The sequence below is a fragment of the Xiphias gladius genome, chromosome 21 (assembly GCF_016859285.1).
Source record: "Xiphias gladius isolate SHS-SW01 ecotype Sanya breed wild chromosome 21, ASM1685928v1, whole genome shotgun sequence".
Lineage (NCBI taxonomy): Eukaryota > Metazoa > Chordata > Actinopteri > Istiophoriformes > Xiphiidae > Xiphias > Xiphias gladius.
Genome location: NC_053420.1, coordinates 9156490 through 9175620, shown reverse-complemented (window position 1 = coordinate 9175620; position 19131 = coordinate 9156490). Strand labels below are relative to the sequence as shown.

The following is a 19131-nucleotide window of genomic DNA, read 5'->3' as shown; positions in this document are numbered from 1 at the left end:
GTTTAGGAAGCAGCACCTGTACAAATACGTGCAGTTCACTGCATCATGCTGACATTATCATAAAAATTCTCCATTTACTGTTTATCAACATAATGAAAAAGCACTCAGACCTTACCCAGATAGTGCGATCTGCGCTTCAGATGTGGCTCAATGGGGAATTGTATACTGTGCCCGTCCTAGTTGGCCATAAGCTTTTAAACCCGGTAGTGGATCACATGGCGGCAAGCTGCCAGTGGCCACAACGGGTCGGGCGAATACCTGCAAACAGATGGCAGATGGCATTAACTAGAATGGGAAAACATGTATTCTCCATGGACTGGCATAGTCTATTTTTACACGGCAAAACCTAGACCGAACTTCACAGGACTATCGCTCTCAAAAGGTTTCAGTATCTCAGGTCTGGCAGTAGTTGGGAAGGTTAGAAATAATCCTCGTGAACCTGCTCCTGTGTGCACACAAATACACAAATGCACACCTCGAGCTCCCCTGATTTCCAAGCAAAGAAACATATAATTCACTGTAATTCACCGTATTATGATTCTGCTGATCGGCAACATATCTATCACGCAAGCTTTAAACTTTCCGGCATTACATAAACAGCAGAAAAATAATTCCCTAGACTGGACGTGTTACACAATCAAACTATTTGGCATAATTCGTGTAGCAGTTTGCCAAGGGAAGAGGTGAAGTAACCCTCTGTCCTCACATGCAGTAACGTCTTATCAACAACGCCCTTTATGACCTGCCAAGTCTTCAGATACTCGCAGTGTTGGTTGTTAATACTGATGCCATGGTCAGGATTGTTACTCTCCTTTGAGCTGAAACAAGAATCTAACTCTGTTTGGGGGGTGGTTGAACAGGGTTCCCCCTGCACCCGCCTAAACTCAGGCTTTTTTTTGGGGGTCTTCTGGGGCAAGTTCGGTGATAGGTAGGCCTATCATGGGTACACTATCATTGCTGTCTTATTTAATTTTTTCATTATTCTAGGATTTCACGATAAATTAAATAAATCGAATCTTGAGACTCACAATTTTTTTTTTTTTTTTTTAAATCAAGTCTTTGGGAATTTATTTTTTTTCCAGTCAAGTCCTCAGAAATATGCTGTTGATATTTTATCCATGTGTCCTTGAGTTTTGTTTTTATTAGATACTCCTAGACGAGCCCAGTTCACACGATAAAATATGAATAGCAATGCTGGCAGCTAGTAAATGAGAATTTGCCCTTGTTCACTGCAGATCTACAACATTGCGAGCTCCTTCGCTTTGATGCTTGACGAGGCAAAATATAACATCAAAAAAGAAGCCTCAGCATTTCTGTATGTGTGTGTGTGTTTTGTGCTATCTAGTGCATTCCTCTTGTCAGAGCCAGTACATTGTAGTCCATGTTATGTGTGCTTTGTTGGCAGGGTTTAATGAGGATGTAATTGATGTAATAGGCTCAATGATGCTAATAGGACCCCCCCCCCCCCAAAAAAAACCCCTCCTTTCTATAATTTTAGTCTGACTCAAGTCTGAAGTCTCTGGTTTCAAGATCAAATCTCTCGTGGGACATTTGGATGCGAGAGGTTAGTGCCTGTCGACACCATTAGTTTCGTACATCGATATGAAGGAAGTGATCCATGTGTTTTGCAGAGTAAAAGATGGACGCTATGTCACCAATTCTTTCTCTTCCACGACTCAGGGGAAAATATCTGTGTGTGTACCTGAGACATCAATATCCCGGTAATCCCTGGGTTGTGTCAAATGTTGTGTGCTGTGGTTATTTACACGTAAGAGGAAAGCGAAATGTTTGTTTTGCGCCATGAGGACCGGGCTGTTTGAACACAAACAGTCAGCCCGCCTGTGTTCTGTGCTCCAACACGTTTACATGTAAGAATGGAGGGGGAAAAAAAAAATCACACAGTCATAACCCAGGCGGAAACCGTTTGAGTTCTTTTAATCAACATTTTGGCATATCTCGACTCCTACAGAATAAAAAGCTTGTAATCGTCTGACTGACATAGACATATACAGTAGCGTACAGGACATATGATTCCAATCGGAGAGCTCAGAGGACAATCGTTCATCGGTATGTAATGCACAGATTCCTACTTCTTGTAGGTTCTCAGACACTGGATAAAACACCTGAATAAAATAATTACGTGTTTCATTGTTTTAGAGTTCATGTTAGTCTTTCTAATATCCGTTGAGTGGGGTGCAACAAAGCTGTGATGCAGCATTAGGAAATCAGACAATCACGGGCCTCGGTGCCAAAGAACTTGACTCTGATTAAATGGAGTTCAGGCTCCTGATTGTATTGTTGCAAGCCCCACCCGTCTGGCACATGAGTCAACTGAAACAAACAGCGGAAAGTACTCGGGCCCCCCCTGGCACTGTTGGACCCTGACACGCCAGTGGTCCCGATAAGAATCCTCGGCTTAAACTTTCTATAACATCAATATATATTCAGATTTTCAACGGGCAACGTATCTAGCCACACCTAACCCCCGGGTCCTTCTTCGCTCTCAGACCGCCAGGCTGAGACCCGGCGGCCGGGGACATCTCATGTCCCGGGCTCCGCAGACCGACTGCGGGCTGACACTGTCGCCTCGTGGCGGAAAGTGAAAACCGCAGCGGGGATGCAGCAAAGGCGTCCGCCCGCGCCGTGTCCCGCTTTTACCGGCCTGGACGGTCGCCGTCGGGGAGCTTTCCTCGACCGGCGTCGCGAGAGTGACAGACGCGGAAGTATTGGAATAATCGGACTAAAAAAAAAAAAAAAATTCTTAATGTCAGGTCAACAGAAAGGAATGACTGATTAATCGTTTTGGTAATTTTTCAAGACAAATTGCTGAACATTTGCTGGTTCAAGCTTTTCTCAAATAGATTTACTATCAAATAGATTAGTAGTTTTTTTTTTACATGTAATATTTTGGGGGTTTTGACCTGTTGAGAGGACAAAACGAGCGTTTGGAAGACGTCCCCTCAAGCTCTGGGAAAATTATGTGGGACTTTTTCCACATTTTCATTTTCCTTTTGACATTTTAAAGACTGATTAATCATCTAGTTGAGAAAATGATCGTTAGATTAATCAACATTGGAAATTGCTCTTAGCTGCAGACCTGTTATGGATACAAACATGATTTATATTGGAAATATCGCGTCGTGGAAACATGCCCCACACTGTATTGTGAATATTGTATTAACACGGATAGAAATGCGTGGTCAGCGGACAAGGTGGTAGCCAGGACCAAAGAAATGCTGGGGGTGAGTTCGAATTCAATGTTCAATCCCAGCCCCGGCCCAGCTGGCTTCTGAAGGGACACCTTGAAAAAAAAAAAAAAGTCAAAAACACTCAGTAAAACATCAGTTTACATACATTCATTCACCCATTTTTTTTTTTTTGTATGTTGGTTTTTTTCGGTACATTTTATTATTCGCTTAAATGCAGCAGCTAATTATAAGAACCTTGGGGGCTTCCGTATTTTAGTGCAGGCAGACGGCCGGTTTCCCCGCTACACTCACGCACGACGCACCTGTACCTGTTGCAGCGCATATCAAACGCACCCTCCGCGGTGAGGCGGGCTTTTTGAGCCGTGGATAGCTTCCTCTGGCCGCCGTCTAGCTCTGCCGCTCGTTGAGCCGTTCACGGTGAAGCCGACCTACCGGCGGCGCAGCCGTGTTGTTTCGGGACGGATTTGGATTTGGATTTGGACTTGGATTTGGACTTGGACTTGGACTTGGACTTGGATTTGTGGGGATCATGGCAGTATCTCTCCTGTCCCGTGTCCATTGGCCGCTGTCTCCGCCCGGAGGGTTTGCCAGGTACCGTTGCTTCTCCTCGCCAGGCTGCAGGAGGGGTTGTGCTGCTTGTGGTGACCTGTTGCTGCTGCTGCTGACGTCTTGGCATCTGCTCGTTGCAAATTTCTGCTTTTAGGCTGCTGTCCATATTGGCATATTGGGTAATAACAATGAACTAAGTCCCATGAAGTGGTTTTTGTGTGATTGTCGTTTGGTATCTGTCTATCTGTCTATCTGTAGTGAATTGGGGTTTGAGTTGTTCCAGCTACATCTGGCCTTTTTTGTGAAAATTTGGGGCCCCAACTATGCATTTTGGTACAGTATGTTATTCCACGGACAGTACTCTGACCTTGATAACATTTGGACCGTGTTGTCTTTTTAAAAGGCGTGTGTTTCTGCATCTTCAGGTTAAAATGTCTGTGCCGCAGGGGCGAGCAGTGCGTGTTACTGCACGTAGGCACGTAAACAGTGTCAGAAAAATCCACCGAAGTCACATCAGAAGAGCTGATTGATGCAAAGCTTTTCCTTCTGGCAACAGTCAAAAAAAAAAAAAGGGAGAGTCTTCGTTTGCTGCGTTTATTTCAGAAAGAAAAATGTGAGTGTTACAGGGAAAAGATACTGAACATGAAGTAGCAAGAAATTCTCTGCGTGACCTGGTGAAGTGTTAGTGTTTTTTGTTTTGTGTGTTGTATTCGGCTCTCTTCGGATGGCAAGTGATGGTATCTGACGTGAGATGAAAGGCCGCACTGTCATCTACTGGTTGGGGCCCTTCGCTGCATCAAACATCTTCTTGCGGCCCTCCATGCCCGACATGGCCTCCACATTCTTCCTCCAGTCACTCACCTCCACAGTCTTCTCCTGCAGCTCACAGGACAGACATTAGAGAGAGTTTTTTTTTTTTTTTCACAGTGTAGCATTGCTAGCCCACCTGGAGAGCATATGCCAAAGTACTTGGAAAAGAGAAAAGGATCCTCTGCACACTTAAAGATATGGTAATTTACATTTATCAGTTAATGGATTTGGTCTACATTCATTCCGTCAGATGTTTGGTGCAGCGGATCATCTCTTATATAACCAGAAACACTGTAGCTTGACTTTACTTGTTAAACATAATCTGACATAATTTGACCCTTGCACCAGTGGTTTCTTTTTGTTTCGGCAGTTTAAGAAAGCGAATTAATTTCTTTCACACCTTGTCATCACCCTCAGTAGGAACGTCAGCAAAAAGGGCCTAATGTGAAAACGTGCTCCTTAAATTGTCACCATGCAGCTGCCACAGCTGCGGTTCATATGCCGTGGGAATACATCTAGTCCCTTTTCCCAAACCCACCTTTTCTGTGTCGTCCTTCTTGACCGATTTGAGGTTAGCTCGCAGATCCAAGGAGACCTTGTGTTTTGAGCCCAGGAGTGAGCGCAGGATGGCGTCAGCAGAAACCCTCACTCTCCTGAGGTTGGGTCTCTTAAACTTCCCTCGCAGGTCCAGTACCTTGATGTTTAGGTCTTTGATCTGTGGAGAACGTCGAGCGTGAAATTAATGTAGATTATCGGCCGCAGACAGTGACGGCCTTTCCAGAGTCGGTCTGAGGCTGAGCCTACTAGATGTAACAACATTAGGTACTTTTGTTTGACTAGATCGGTGTACTGCTGCAGCTTTAAGACATGTTAGTGTTCCGATACCTCTCTGGTGTTGTGCAAGACTTTGGCTTCGATATCATACCGCTCCTCGTCCACCACATCTATTTTGGCATGCAGCTCTTCACATAATGTCTGTGTAGAAAGTAGGAGGTATTGGATGTAAATCTGCACCAATGTCATCTGCTGAGATCCCTTTGGCAACATTATTTTGGTAAACATAAATAATTTACAGAGTTTTAATTTGCAAACACGAACAGAATGGTGTTAAATGTAAAAATCTATACCCTCAGCTCTGCTAAGGACATTCTGCTGGTCTGTATTGGAGGAGCTTTTTCTTCCAGGTACTTTGCCTTTTGTTCCTCCTTTTCGACCATTTCCTGCTCCAGGTCCTCCTTAGCCTTGGCTACCATCAGGCTCTGAAACACCACACACACACACACACACACACACACACACACACACACACACACACACACACACACACACAAAGTAAATTTGACTGTCTGACTTCCTGTTATTGTGACTTTGGATTCTGTCTGCGCAAACGTGACTGCCCACTCACCTTCAGCATGAGCTTGCGCGAGGCTGAGATTTTAGATTTCCTCTGCAAAAAGAATGATTTTATTTTTAGTGTGACATTTTGTCGGCCACAGTGATAATCTTGATATTAATGCCCGTATTAAAGTATTAGATTTCTTAGTCAGCAGTTTCTTTGACATCTTACCTCCGGTCTGCGGGTAGCGAATAAAGAGAGGAACATAATAGACACAGAAATGAAGCATTAGCATTCAGTAGTAGTAAGAAAAAAAGTTGATAATTGCCGTGTTTGCTTCAATTATTTGTTTCCATGGATAAATTTGCTGTATGAAACTGATCCACTCATTTGGAAATGGGGAAAAAAACAAACAGAAATACAATACACTTACGCTTTCTCAGGCATCTTGGCTATTCGAATTCCCCCTGGAAGACAAAAATAAAACCTTGTGCCTCTGAAGTGCTCGACAGTGGGGACCACTTGGGTCTAGAGTCCCCAATGGGTCTTCACTACTGTTTCCATTTTAGCTCCACTATACATACATGCCACTACGCAGTCGACCGTATAGTGTTACCTGAATGGAAATATACAGTATACTGTATATAGAGATAAGTTGATCTTTTTGAGGACTGTCATCTTGGGTTAATTTTAGATCAGCTACTTTTATTCTTTAGAATTAGTAATGATTTCAGTTTTTTTTTTTTTTTTAATTAAATAACTGGATGTGACTTTTCACATGTTTTGTTTTTTGTTTTGTTTATAAGTCATCGTTGCATCTCACTCATAGAGCCCGCTGGACAGAATTGACCAGTCACCTCCCAGTGCTGACAGCACTCTGCCCTGCCATAGATCAAATCGATGGCAGACAGGGAGACGCAACGCGAAGCCCCCAACGTGGCAGCTATTCCAGACAGATGACGTTTCCCACTTTCAGCCCCACTTTTCCAACGGATAAAGACACGAATATAGGCAGGGTCCCCGATTCTCGGAGCAGAGCTGACCTAACATTTGTTTTTAAGGATGCCTAGCTGACTTAACCAAAGAAACTGGCTCAGAAAGAAGATTTATATAAAGAAGTTTAGAAGAAAAAAAAATTGTATTTTCTACAAAGCTTTGGGTGATATATACTTTAACACTATATAAATTTGCCCCAACTAACAATCATTGTCATTACCGATCAACCTTCTGATTATTTTCTTGGTTCATCGTTTGGTCTATAAGACCCCAGATTGCTAGTTTTGTCTGACCAACATTTTCTAACATAAACATATTCGTTTTTATTTAATACCACATAAGACAAAGGAAAGCAGCAAATCCGAACAATATTGAAGCTGGCACTGGCATTTATGCTTTAAAAATTACTGTTAATGATGAATCGAATCGATTTTATTTTTCTTTTGATTGGAAAAAAAATTGACGATCCAGATTTTACCATGCCTTTAATACTGTGGTAATCTTCCAGAAATTTTGCTGTTACAAAACTGCAGTAGCAAACTACATATACTGTGATAGAAGATTTTACCAATATTGCCCATTGATTTTTCTGCAGTTAAATAACTTGTGATCATACGATATTAAATCGAGGTAACAGTGATTTAGCGAGTCATCATAGTTGTAGAAATTTGATTTTCTTTATTGTTTTTCTTTTTTAAAATGTAATTAGAACTGAAAAGACTAATTGGTTAATTGGTAGAAAATTAACTTGCAACTATTATGATAATTGATCAATAGTTTAAGTAATTTTTTAAGCAAAAGTAGTGGGGGAGTGGGTGCGCTGGTTGCATCTTCTCAAATGTGACTATTTGGTGTTTTTCATCATAAAACTGAATATCTCTGGGTTTTAGACTTGGTCAGACAAAACAAGACCTTTTTAAGACGTCACCATGGGCTCTGGGAACGTGTGGCCTCTTTTTTAAACCATATGATTAATCGATTTTAATCTAGAAAATAATCTTTAGATTAATCAATAATGGAAGTAATTGTTAGTCGCAGAACTAAATGTAATGTTGGTCAGATTGCTCTTTCTTTGATCCCAAACACCAACATTTTATTTAAAGTCTAAACAAATTGATCTAATACAAAGTAAAAATCCATTTTTCACATCAAACGAGCAAAACCTCAAACACTAAAGTACACAGGTGACTTGGCGTCGTATATCAGAAGTAATCACTAAAGTTTCATAGGTTTAAGTGCAGCAGAGATGCTTGGCCTTACCTTTCTGTGATGACGCTGTGGATGCAGACAGACACAAAGTGATGGAGAGAAGAACACGGCAAAATATTTATCTCCTGTTCCCCTTTGTCCCTCCTCTCTATCACAAGGAGACTTAAATAGAAACACAAACACACACACAACCCCCCCCCACGAGAGGGGTTGGTCCCAGGATAGCTGTGATTGTGATGCTTGTGTTGCGTTGACAGATCACTGCTCTCTGCTTCTTTATAATAATGTCTGTGAGCTTTTGCGTGTGGCAGGACGGGATAAACATCATCCTCGTCAACTTTCACTTCACCACTTTTCAATCTGTTTTTCCTCTTTTACGTGGGCGAACTATTTAAAGCTCTAAGTCGGTTCTCCCCTACTCTTTGCTTTGTTCATGCTAACAGACTCCTGCTTTGTATACAGAAAGTTCAAGTTAACCACCCCCCCCCCCTTTTTTTTTTCTTTTCTTTTCTTTTCTTTCTTCAAGTCAAGCGAACTTCAAGCAGCCATTGTCAAACAATTTGTCTTGTCACTGTAGATGATTTTCTGAGATTTTCTGTGGCTACTGAGAGCAATGTTGGAGACGTGCACCGTCCCCTCTGACACTGCAGGGCCCCCTCGGTCTGATTAGGATAATAGCTGCAGACAATGCTAAGCTGTGGTTTTAAGGCAGGAATGCAGTTTCCAGTGTACATTTGGCTAAGGCCTCCCAACTAAACATAGACAAATTGCAGCAACATGTGATGCTGCCACTCTATTGATAATGGCCCGAAATATGTGTGCGCGCTTTGTGTTGGGGTTCGTTTGCGTCTGTGTGTGCAGAGTAAAATGTAAACACGTGCATGGGTCTGTTTGTGTGAACACGCGTCCGAGTGCTCAGTTCACTCATGCAAGGACAATGAGTCCTTTTTAAATTTAATCCATGAAATCGCTTGTGTTTGAGTTAGATTTAACTGTCTTCAGTTCTTACAGCAGTGGCGTGAACTTAGAGGCTGCGTTTCAAAGTCGGTCATGTACGTGGCAGCGCCTCTCAGCTCTGATCTCAGTGCAGCCAAAGCGGCTGCCTGACCGACTGACCGGCGGACAGACTGACACTGCCCTCCGTACCATCCATAGAGCCCCGCCGCAGGCAGGGGTGAAAAGCGGAGCGCTGTGGATCCCTGCTACTTTTACCCATTAACCTCACTTCAGTCTCAATATAAATGAACAAGGGCCACTTTTGCCGGACTAGAAGTGCCACATGTTGGTACCATGTGAACGAAACAAGTGAACTATGTTTCCACAAACGCCATAGGTCTTTTTTTTTTGTTTGTTACTTTCTGTAATTTTCTCTATGTAATTGGAGATGTGGAATTTTTGTTTTTCTGTGATCTGCTTAGTGCTAAAGCTAGCCATCGTTGCCAGCTTTCTGACAGGGCTTTTCCCACCGAGGCAAGGTCATCATCTTCAGCGGAGAAAGAGACTGCGGTATCTTGGGCAGCTGTGCTAGGCAGCGAGCAACCCCGTCTCCTGGATATTTATGTTGATACAATACTAAACTGCTACTGACAGTGTAATCACTGGCTGGACTATGTTCAGAGGCAGCGTGTTTTTATGAATGAATGGATGAATGAAGCACTACACTTATTAATGGCGGCAGCCGCCTGAAGTCACTGAACTCCTTTTTGTTATTAAACCAGACCACGAACTTTCCCTAACCTTAACCAAGTGCAGTGAGAGTCTAAACATAACCATAAAAGAGTTTAATAATGCTGTAGTCACTACAAGTGGATATTGTACTGCAGGAATGGATCATTTGATTGGGGGGGGTCTGAGCACTTTCCTGACACTTTCATCAGCGTATTTGCGACTTGCCAAATACATAAATCAAAAGCATATCCTTATTATGTAATCCGGTTGCAAGTGTTCCCGTCAAAACATAACTGCTTTTGCAAATCAGTTGTGTATAAATGTAATTTCTAAATGACATAGTTGGCAGTAAAAGTGTAACTAAATTAGAATTTGACACAAGCTCTTTGAATTCAGTAGTAATCTACTTTTGGCTTTGTGTTGATGTTGGGGCCTTGTTGCTCTTTCACTGTGACGATACTTTGTCTCTTCCTGACATGTTCTGTTACAGAGGGACACTTGAATCAGTGTGACAGTTTTAAATTTGTTTTTATATTTCGGCATTTTGTTTATGCAAATCCATTCTGCGCACTAGTAATTCATTGTTACATCATATTTCGATCGACTTTAAGGTTTAGGGTTTTCTATCGGCTCTTTTGTAATCACTATCAATGATCCTGCTGTTTTACCGAATACTGTTTTGTTTTTTTTCACTCTCACAACTGCTCCCTGTAAAAAAAACTAAAACAGACCAACTTCCCGCTCCTGAACCTTTTGTTGGAAGCGTTAAGCTCGCTGCATAGCGCTTCAGCTATTTGCATAGCGAGAGCAGAACAGCTTAACTGCTCCTTGACATTGATTATACAAGCCTGTGAAAGATATTCCCTCGTGTTGTTTTGATAATGGTGGAGAGTGCTATCTGACAAACACGTCGGTCCAAGCTCTAAGATGTTTGACTGGGTTGAAACCTGGTGGCTGAGAGGGCAATTCATCCAGTTAGTTAGTTGTGTGGTCTTACTCTAATTTGTCAACCATCTGTATGTTGCACACTCAGCGAAAACTACAGTATTATTAAAACAGCATTTCAGTACTCTTGTGCCTTTTTTTTTTTTTTTTTTTTTTTAAATCGTAAACACATGCATTACATTGGTAACATGTGCCGGCCAGCGGATGCCGTGGCGCGCCCTGCTGACAGCAGACCCGGTGAGCAGTTCAGCGGGATAACTAGCGCGCGGTCGGCCTCGTGAGACCACGGTGACTGAGAGGTGCGCTGGTGTCAGGACCTGCTGGGCCGCCAACCCTGCTATTTATGACAGCTTCATATTTATAGAGTCGCTGTGCATTGTTCAAGTTCACGTCAAGAATGGGGCACCGCCAATGAGGAAACACTGCTGGTGAAGGACCAGTCTCTATAGTGAAATGAGTCTGTGGGTGTCTGAGATAATTGAATCTTACCGTATCCTTTTTTTTTTTTTTTTTTTAAGTGGAGCTAAGATTGCTAAAATTTGCCGGACTGTTCCTTTGCTCTCGCTGAGTCAGGACTCGGAACTCCCCGATGCTGATTCGATTTATGACACTGAGATCCAGGCTGTTGGCCCGGGGCAGCTGATTGTAATTCCACAGTATATATGGCAGCAGGATTAACAAAGTGCTGAGTGTTTGCTAGACTGTCTCTAGGAAACTGGGCACTGACTCATATATACAGATGCCAAGGGATTATATAGAAGTTTGCAGTTCAGTAGCTTTCACATGCGATTCTTTGCTGTAAAGAGTATTATATAAGTCTGTGTCCGGAAGAAGAATTTAAAACATGTACTTCAGTTGTATCAGGCAGGGTTTACTCATATGCGTAACGTGTGATGTCCAGTAACAGAAGTAATTAATTTAATTTCTCATTTAAAATGTGAAAGTTTGATATCAAATGGAACTGACCGTTGGCTAAAACCCACCCCCCCTTAAGTAACCGTCGCTACACATGTCGAGCTTTCCATTCTTTACGGTGACGCCGGGGGCGAATTCATCGCTTGGAATTTGTAACAGTTTTTAGAAGCAATGTGTCCTTGAATTCAGCCGGAGGTCGACAAAAGCATGATAATTCAAGAAAAATACATAGCAGAAACTTCATACTTACACCACTGGTACCCCATATGGAGTACATGGTCTGATTTATTTATTTATTTTTTATTTTTTTTGTGTCTTACTGCATTAATTTGCATATTCACAAAGTTTTTTTGGAAACTACTCGTACTGTCAGCATACATGTTCTTCTGTCATGGAGATCATGGCGGGACATTGGGTTATCCAAGCGCCTATTGTATTGGCTGTAGCGTTATAGCCCAAGATAATGAAGCTATAACAACTTTGTTAAAAGTTTGTTTTGAGGCTGCTGTAGTGAAAACTGGGTGTTCTAGTCGAGCTTTTTTTTTTGTTTTTGTTTTTTTGGTTTTTGTTTGAATGCTTATTGGAAGTAACGCTGGGTTAATACTGTGGGGAGTAAGCCAGTTAGCTGGGCATGCCAACATCTGCAGCTTATGTTAGATCAGACAGAAACACTGTTTAATCCAGTATTTTGGATTGTTTTTGGAAAGGGGAAAAACAAGAAATGATCGTGTACTCTAAAATTAGACCTTCCTATTGCCCTCTGGTGGGTAAAGGCCTCAAAGGACTTACAGTAATCTATCGAAAGTATTTTCATAGACATAGCAGGACATTTAGTGCAAACATTATATCCATTTGAGGATGTCTACAAGGTCGGAGATGAAACACATTTTTTTTCCCACTTATTTATGATCAATCTAACCACTTGAAAGCTCTGGAACAGATCTGAGGTCTTGAGTGTACTACTTTTCATCTTTGCGCAGATTTCAGACCTAGTTTTGCTGATTGTGACTCAGACATGTTATAGTCGGTGCCAAAGCAAACAGCTGCCTCCACCACCACCACCACCACCACCACCACCCCCACCAACCCCCACAGCTGCCTGGCACTCTGGTCGGTGTGCCAGCTCCTCGGCTCAGGCAGAGACGGGGCTGAGCACTGCGACTCCGTTGTTCACCACAACAGCTGGCATTTTGCTCTGAGTGCTGATGATTAGAAGCAATAACAAACACACCCAAGACCACATGAACACACACAAATTGAATTCATCAGATCAGAGCAACAGTAAGAACAACGACAGTTGTGTAAAGCACGCCAGAGGGAATGGAAAAAACAAAATTCTGTTGATTTTTGTTGCCTGATTTATTTATTTTGTCTATCAGCAGTAATGCATATTTTAAGACCGTATGTACACCATTTGAGATGTAATGCAGTGAGGACAACTTTATCTTGACTGTAAGTGAAGCATGATGTAAGGCTAATTTCTCCTAGCTATCTTGAAACATGTTGATCTCATTTTGTTCCCACTCATAGACGCCGACCGTTTCAGACGTTATTCAAACTCAACATTTGCTCCCTTCTGTTATTACAAAGTGAGCGTCTCTTTGTATCGCAACCACAGTTTAATTTGTTTTACTTTCCTTAAAAGGAGCCGGCTTGGTTGCTGTTAACTACTCAGTTTGAAGATACACAACATGAACATCCAGAGTAAGATTTCGGTGTGTTTTACATGTTTAGCATGAAACCTTTTTCAGCCTGGAAAATCATACATTAGATTTTAATGCGCATATGGTAAGGAGCAGATTCTACTTGGTGAAGACGTACAAAAAGCTGTGTGTTGTGGGCTTCTCTCGTTCATCATTGCCTGTAGCTGGAGTGAAAGGGCAGAGTAGAATAAAGATGGTGACTGAAGGATCCTGGAAGCGATGATATGGGAGCTCACCGGATGTCAGACCAAGGCGGGCCGAGGCTTCAGGCTTTACTGGGAATGAGCCAGAGCTCCTGCACCCTGCCCGAAGCCAAACCCCTTGGGACCAAAGTTCTTTGCATAGCAACCTGTGAATGTGAAACACTGTGGATTATACACCGACAGTCTGACGTTTCAATTATACACACTTCGGAGTGCAAAATTAATGGTTTATTCAGAAGTAAACCTCGATTTGCGGATCAACAGAATCAGAAGACAGAGTTTTTGTTGCTGACAGTTGCCTGATTGAAACTAGGTAACTGACAAACATGAAATTTTAACTATAGAAGACTTTTGGGTTTACTTTGACGTGTACTTCTACTCTGTTGTTCAAATACAAATAAAATATACTAAATGGCAAAAGGTAAGAGGGACTACTGACCTATTGGGCGTCTGTCTCAAGTAATTTAGGACAACTGTTTCTGCTCTGCAAACGGGTTAAACTCAACCGGTGAATTCTGAAATGTATCATACAAGTAAATAATGCGGATTGTCACCAAACAACTGTGGGTACTGCACTACTAAGTATTAAACTGCAATAACTGCAGTTCATTCAAGAGATTTTTCCCAGTTTGCATATGTTTTATGAAGAACCTGTTTTTATCTAGTTTTGATATGAGCTTTGCAGTTAATGATTGAATGTATGGCTGAACTATGAAAAATCAGATAATAGGGAAATATGCTCATTCCAGTTTCTTAAAGCCCACGGCGACAGATTCAAATTGCTGTCTTTTTTTTTTTTTTTTTTTTTTTCTGCGAGTCAACAGTCCAAAACCCAAAGATGTTAAATTTACCGTCGCGTAAGACAAAGAAAAGCGACACATCCTCAGAGTTTAGAAGTTGGATCTTAGGGAAGGTTTGGTATTTTTGCCGGGAAAGAAGAATAAATGGATTAACAAAATATTTGCCGATTTTAAATTTTCTGTCCATCATCTAATCGAGTTATCCACAAATCGTTTCAGCTCTGGTTGATCCACACAGACCTTTACAGTAGATCTCCCCGTCGCGATCGGCGAGGGTTGTGGACTCCAGTCCTTTGCCACAATTGGCACAACGAAAGCATCCCTTATGCCAGGCCTGAGGAGAGAGCAAAGAACTAGATTAAGTTCCAAAAATTATACAGAGAACTGACAGATCCACCGCTTTTATTCTTAATTTAGAGGGAAAGGTATTAAGTCTTCCTTACGTTGCCTCCTCCGATAACCTTCTCTGCTGCGTATACTGTTTTGCTACACCGCGGACAGGCATCTGAGCCCCCTGCTTTCTGGGCAAACTTGGAGGTGTTGGGGTTATTTGTAGGGCGATGAGCAGCTTGTCTGTCCAAAAGAAAACAGAGCTTTTACTATGGAAGTAAGGTAAAGTCGACTGAGGGAGGAAACGGAACAGCTGCACAAAATCTCTCACACACTGCTTTATTACATTTATTAAGAACTACAAATGCAGATATGTGGATCCTCATTTGAAACTTTTGATCCAGCACCTGTAAAAGCTGTTTTCTTGTACTTTGGTCTGCTTATATAGTATATAGCTTTATACTATTCTCAATAGTTAAACTAACAGGAGGAAGTGATATTTTGCTCACACTTCAGGCTTGATTCCAAGGCCCTCTCCTGTGTCCATACTCAGAACGCCGGCTCCGCCGCCGAAGCCATAGCCTTTTGGCCCATACTTCTTGCCGTAGCATGATTTGCAGTAGATCTCATCCACGTGAACAGCCACTGTTGTGCTGTCCAAGTTCTTCTTACAGACCACTTACAAGAAGAAAAGGGAGATAAAACAAATGACACGTTCAAATCTACGGTTATTCATTGGCCTATTTTAGTCCAAGTATCTATACTGCAGCACAGAAAACAAACTGAACTCTCAAAAACAGTCCTTGCAATTTCTTCACAGATGTTTAGTTGTGACTTTACCACAAACTATGCATGACATTTCTAAGAAGAAAATGACATACCCACTACGTGCTTAGCTGGCTCACTAAGTACTCGTCTGTGATGGAGGGGGGAGTATGTCTACCTTCCTCTGCCATATAAGGAAGACCAAGCCTTAGTCACGTTTCAACTGGGTCCAAATAAGGACTGAGATGTCTGAGCAAAAATCTGCAGATGCTCATTTTCCTACCCTGATGCCAAATACTCTGCATTTCTTCCTGGCACTGTGTGATTCCAGAGTTGTTAAAGGAGTCAGTGGACGAATAAAGCAGATTACCTGAGAACCTCTATACTTACTGCACAGAAAACAGGATTTATGCCAGCTCTTCCCCTCGCACTGCACTTCCTCAGCGAAGTAGACGGTTTTCTGGCAGAAGCCGCATTTGTTTCCTCCTCCGAAAGGCATTCTGTGACCACACAGAAGAGTGGCTTGTGTACGTTTCTCATTCACTGTACATATAAAGTTCAGTGTTGCTCAGCAGACAGAGGCCATCTGTAACACTTGAGGCTACATACAACAATACCTATAAAAGGAGAAGCACCCGTTTGCAAGGATACACTGCCCATTCTTTCCCTCGTCCTGTTCCGGTGTGCATGCATTAGTGGATATCTGAAGGACTATTCATGTCCGATTATAAAATGTAAATTACCTGCTGGGGTGGCTTGGATATCACTAAACGACCTCACACAGAGAGAGATTGTTTCAGAGTCCACTCTACATGGACACAACACTCATGTCGGGTCTGGGTTTCAAAAGTTAAATGTCTTTTTATGGCGACAAACGTCATGTAATGCTCGAGATGCGTCATCCACACAGAAAGTCAGTAATCTACTAGATCGCTGTGGATAAACAGGAAATTCCCAACATTTTATTTTGTAATCACACATGTTAACAATCCTGACCTCAGACAAACCAACAGGCTATGAGACAGGTCTGATGAGTTTCATGAGTCTAGTTAATTAAACAATCCTTTTTAAAAACTGGTATAAGCCTTCTTTTCAGGACTGAATATGGTGACAAAAGTTTGTTCTGAGGTATTTTATCTACAAAACTCCTCTTTGCAGAGCAGTGGGCACGTTTTTCATGGTTGTTTCCTATCTGAATCATTTTCCTGCTTATGCTCTGGAAAAAGAAGTTTGCGGCATAAACCCCTGTGATCCAAGACAATAACAGGATATTTTTCAGCTTTACAGTTGGGCTTCTGAACTGCGTTTCAACCAGCACCATTGTACAAGCCCTTGATTAGAACTTTGTTTCCAGTGGTCAAATACAGAACATTAGCACAAAATTCTTTTCATTCTTGAAAAGACCGATATGATTTCTTCTGAAATATAGCCAAAAAAGTTCATTTTACTCTTTTTAAATGCACATATAAATGAAAGAACAACACACAAACTTATAAACATATTTGCAGTCTACTATCAAATCCTGTGGCTAAGTGTGGTGAGAGTCGTTTTTCTGTATCCTTACAGATTACAATTTAAACTTGCCTCTTACCTTTTTAAATGAGGTGAAAGGCTGCTCCTCTCTGTGGTTGTTCAGTGATAACAAGAGACAAGTGAGTTGAGAAGATACACTTGTCTGATGAAGAGACGTGAGGGAGGCTGAGTGGACACTACACCGAACTGAGGGAGGAGTCAGGACACAGAGACAGAAAGAGGGAGCGAAATATAGGGAGGAAAAAGAGGAGAAAGATAGTGAGAGTGGTTATTGATGGACAGGGACTGTAGGAGACTGAAAGAGATATTCACCATCTTCATGTGTCCAAAACTGTCCTACTTGGCGAAATCACAAAACCACCTGCAAAAAAAAAGAAAAAAGAAAAAACAACCCAGAATTGAATGTAAGCAGCAGATCAATAGTTACTTGTCAATTCTACAGAGGAGCCCACACTGTAAAAGTTCAAGGTAATTATGCAGGCTGGTGACCCTGAATGGTAACAAGAGGTACATGTTTGAGTTTTGAGGACTTCAGTACCAAGAATAATCTAGCACGACATCAGTAAATCAAAGGCTGATTCATTCAATTTTCTCTCCGTTGAGGTCTGAGTCTTCTATTGTGTTTTCAAAGTTTTAGATTTCATTCGGAAAGCTCAGATTGTCACTTGTGCATTGCCACAATCACTTTGTTCTAGAAAAAACAATGCAACAGTCTTGCTCTACATAGTCCCTAATTTTCAGCGGCTCAAAAGTAATTGTGCAATTGACTCACAGTCAGTTTCATGGCAAGATGTGGCCTGTTCCTTCATTATATCATATACCCAAATTAAGCAGATAAAAGGTCTCGAGTTGATTTCAAATGTTGAATTTGCATTTTGTCGCTGTTCATGTAAAAACTCAATATACATTCCAAAGAGCTGTCGATGCAGATGAAGGAGCCTGTCATATACCGGCCTCAGTCAGATACCAGAAACTATAGGTGTGGACAAATCAACAATTTATTAAATTCTTAAAAAGAAGACATGCATTGGCGAGCTCAGCAACACCAAAAGGCCTGGAACACCTGGAAGACAACTAAAGTGGATGATCGCAGAATTCTGTCCTTGGTGAAGAAAAACACCTTCACAACATCTGGCCAAGTCAACAACACTCTCCAGGAGGTAGGCGTATTGTTGTCAAAGTCTATAATCAAGAGACGCCTTCATGAATGTAAATACAGAGGGTTTACCACAAGGTGCAAACCACTGGTAACACTGAAGAACCGAAAGGCCAGATTAGACTTTGCCAGAAAACATCTAAAAAACCTGCCCAGGTCGGGAACAAGATTCTTTGGACAGATGACACCAAGATGAACTTGAACTAGAATGATGGGAAGAGAAGAGTATGGAGAAGGAAAGGAACGGCTCATGATCCAAATCACCACATCATATGTCAAACATGGTGGAGGCAGTTTTATGGGATGAGCAAGTATGGCTGCCAGTGGAATTGGGTCACTGGTGTTTCCTGATAATGTGATTGCTGATAGAAGTAGCAGGATGAATTCTGAAGTGTACAGTAAAGTTTGATGATGACCCAAAACATACTGCGAAAGCAACCCGAGAGCTTCTCAAGGCGAAGAAATGGAATATTCTTCAATGGCCAAGTCAGTCACCTGACCTGAACCCATTTGAGCATGCTTTTCACTTACTGAAGTCAAAACTGAGGGGCCCAAAGGCCCAAAAACAAGCCGCAGCTGAAGCATCTCAAGGGAGGAAACTCAGCATTCGGTGATGTCCATCGGTTCCAGACCTCAGGCAGTCATTGACTGCAAAGGATTTTCATCCAAGTATCAAAAACAATCCTTATATTTATAATTTTTATAAATATAAGGCCAGTTCTACAGAGTTTTAGTAACATTCATGTGGTACATTAAGCAGCTAAAGAGCTAGATATTTCCCTCAGGAGTTGGTGGAGATCAAATCAGAGCAAAAATGAGAATAAATATTGGACATATGTTCATCAATTGGCCAGAAACACAACTCCAAATGAATGCTAATGTTGTCCCATGTCTGCTTGATGTAGAAATGAGTAACTGTTGTGACGAATCTCACCATATCAACTTAAAAAGTGAAAAAATTTCAGTGTTATGTTTAAAGCTATTTTGTGCTGCATGCATGTGGC

At 41.8% G+C, this 19131-nt stretch overlaps 3 protein-coding genes across 7 annotated transcripts in view; 1 reads left to right on the top strand and 2 right to left on the bottom strand.

Moving 5' to 3' along the window:
* The first annotated feature begins 3583 nt into the window (after positions 1–3583).
* Positions 3584–19131, top strand: part of nav1b (neuron navigator 1b) — an 89401-nt gene continuing 73853 nt past the window's right edge. For all 4 annotated transcript variants that reach the window (XM_040115697.1, XM_040115696.1, XM_040115695.1 and 1 more), the window contains exon 1: positions 3584–3937. The gene's annotated coding sequence lies outside the window, so the exon portion shown is untranslated. The remainder of the gene's footprint in view (positions 3938–19131) is intronic.
* On the bottom strand, positions 4382–6367 carry LOC120783034 (troponin I, slow skeletal muscle-like). The gene is made up of 7 exons (XM_040115703.1): positions 6338–6367; positions 6136–6142; positions 5974–6015; positions 5696–5827; positions 5454–5543; positions 5107–5283; positions 4382–4634 (listed from the first exon to the last, which is right to left on the bottom strand). Exons 1-7 carry the CDS (start codon positions 6349–6351, stop codon positions 4530–4532), a joined length of 567 nt encoding a protein of 188 aa, XP_039971637.1. The 5' UTR covers positions 6352–6367; the 3' UTR covers positions 4382–4529.
* Positions 12786–17160, bottom strand: LOC120783033 (cysteine and glycine-rich protein 1-like). Of its 2 annotated transcripts, XM_040115701.1 has the most exons (6): positions 17030–17160; positions 15829–15938; positions 15183–15351; positions 14787–14916; positions 14584–14677; positions 12792–13689 (listed from the first exon to the last, which is right to left on the bottom strand). In XM_040115701.1, exons 2-6 carry the CDS (start codon positions 15935–15937, stop codon positions 13613–13615), a joined length of 579 nt encoding a protein of 192 aa, XP_039971635.1. In that variant the 5' UTR covers position 15938; positions 17030–17160; the 3' UTR covers positions 12792–13612. The 2 variants fall into 2 exon arrangements, with proteins under 2 accessions (XP_039971636.1, XP_039971635.1); XM_040115702.1 differs by lacking the exon at positions 17030–17160 and having other exon boundaries at positions 12786–13689; positions 15829–15954.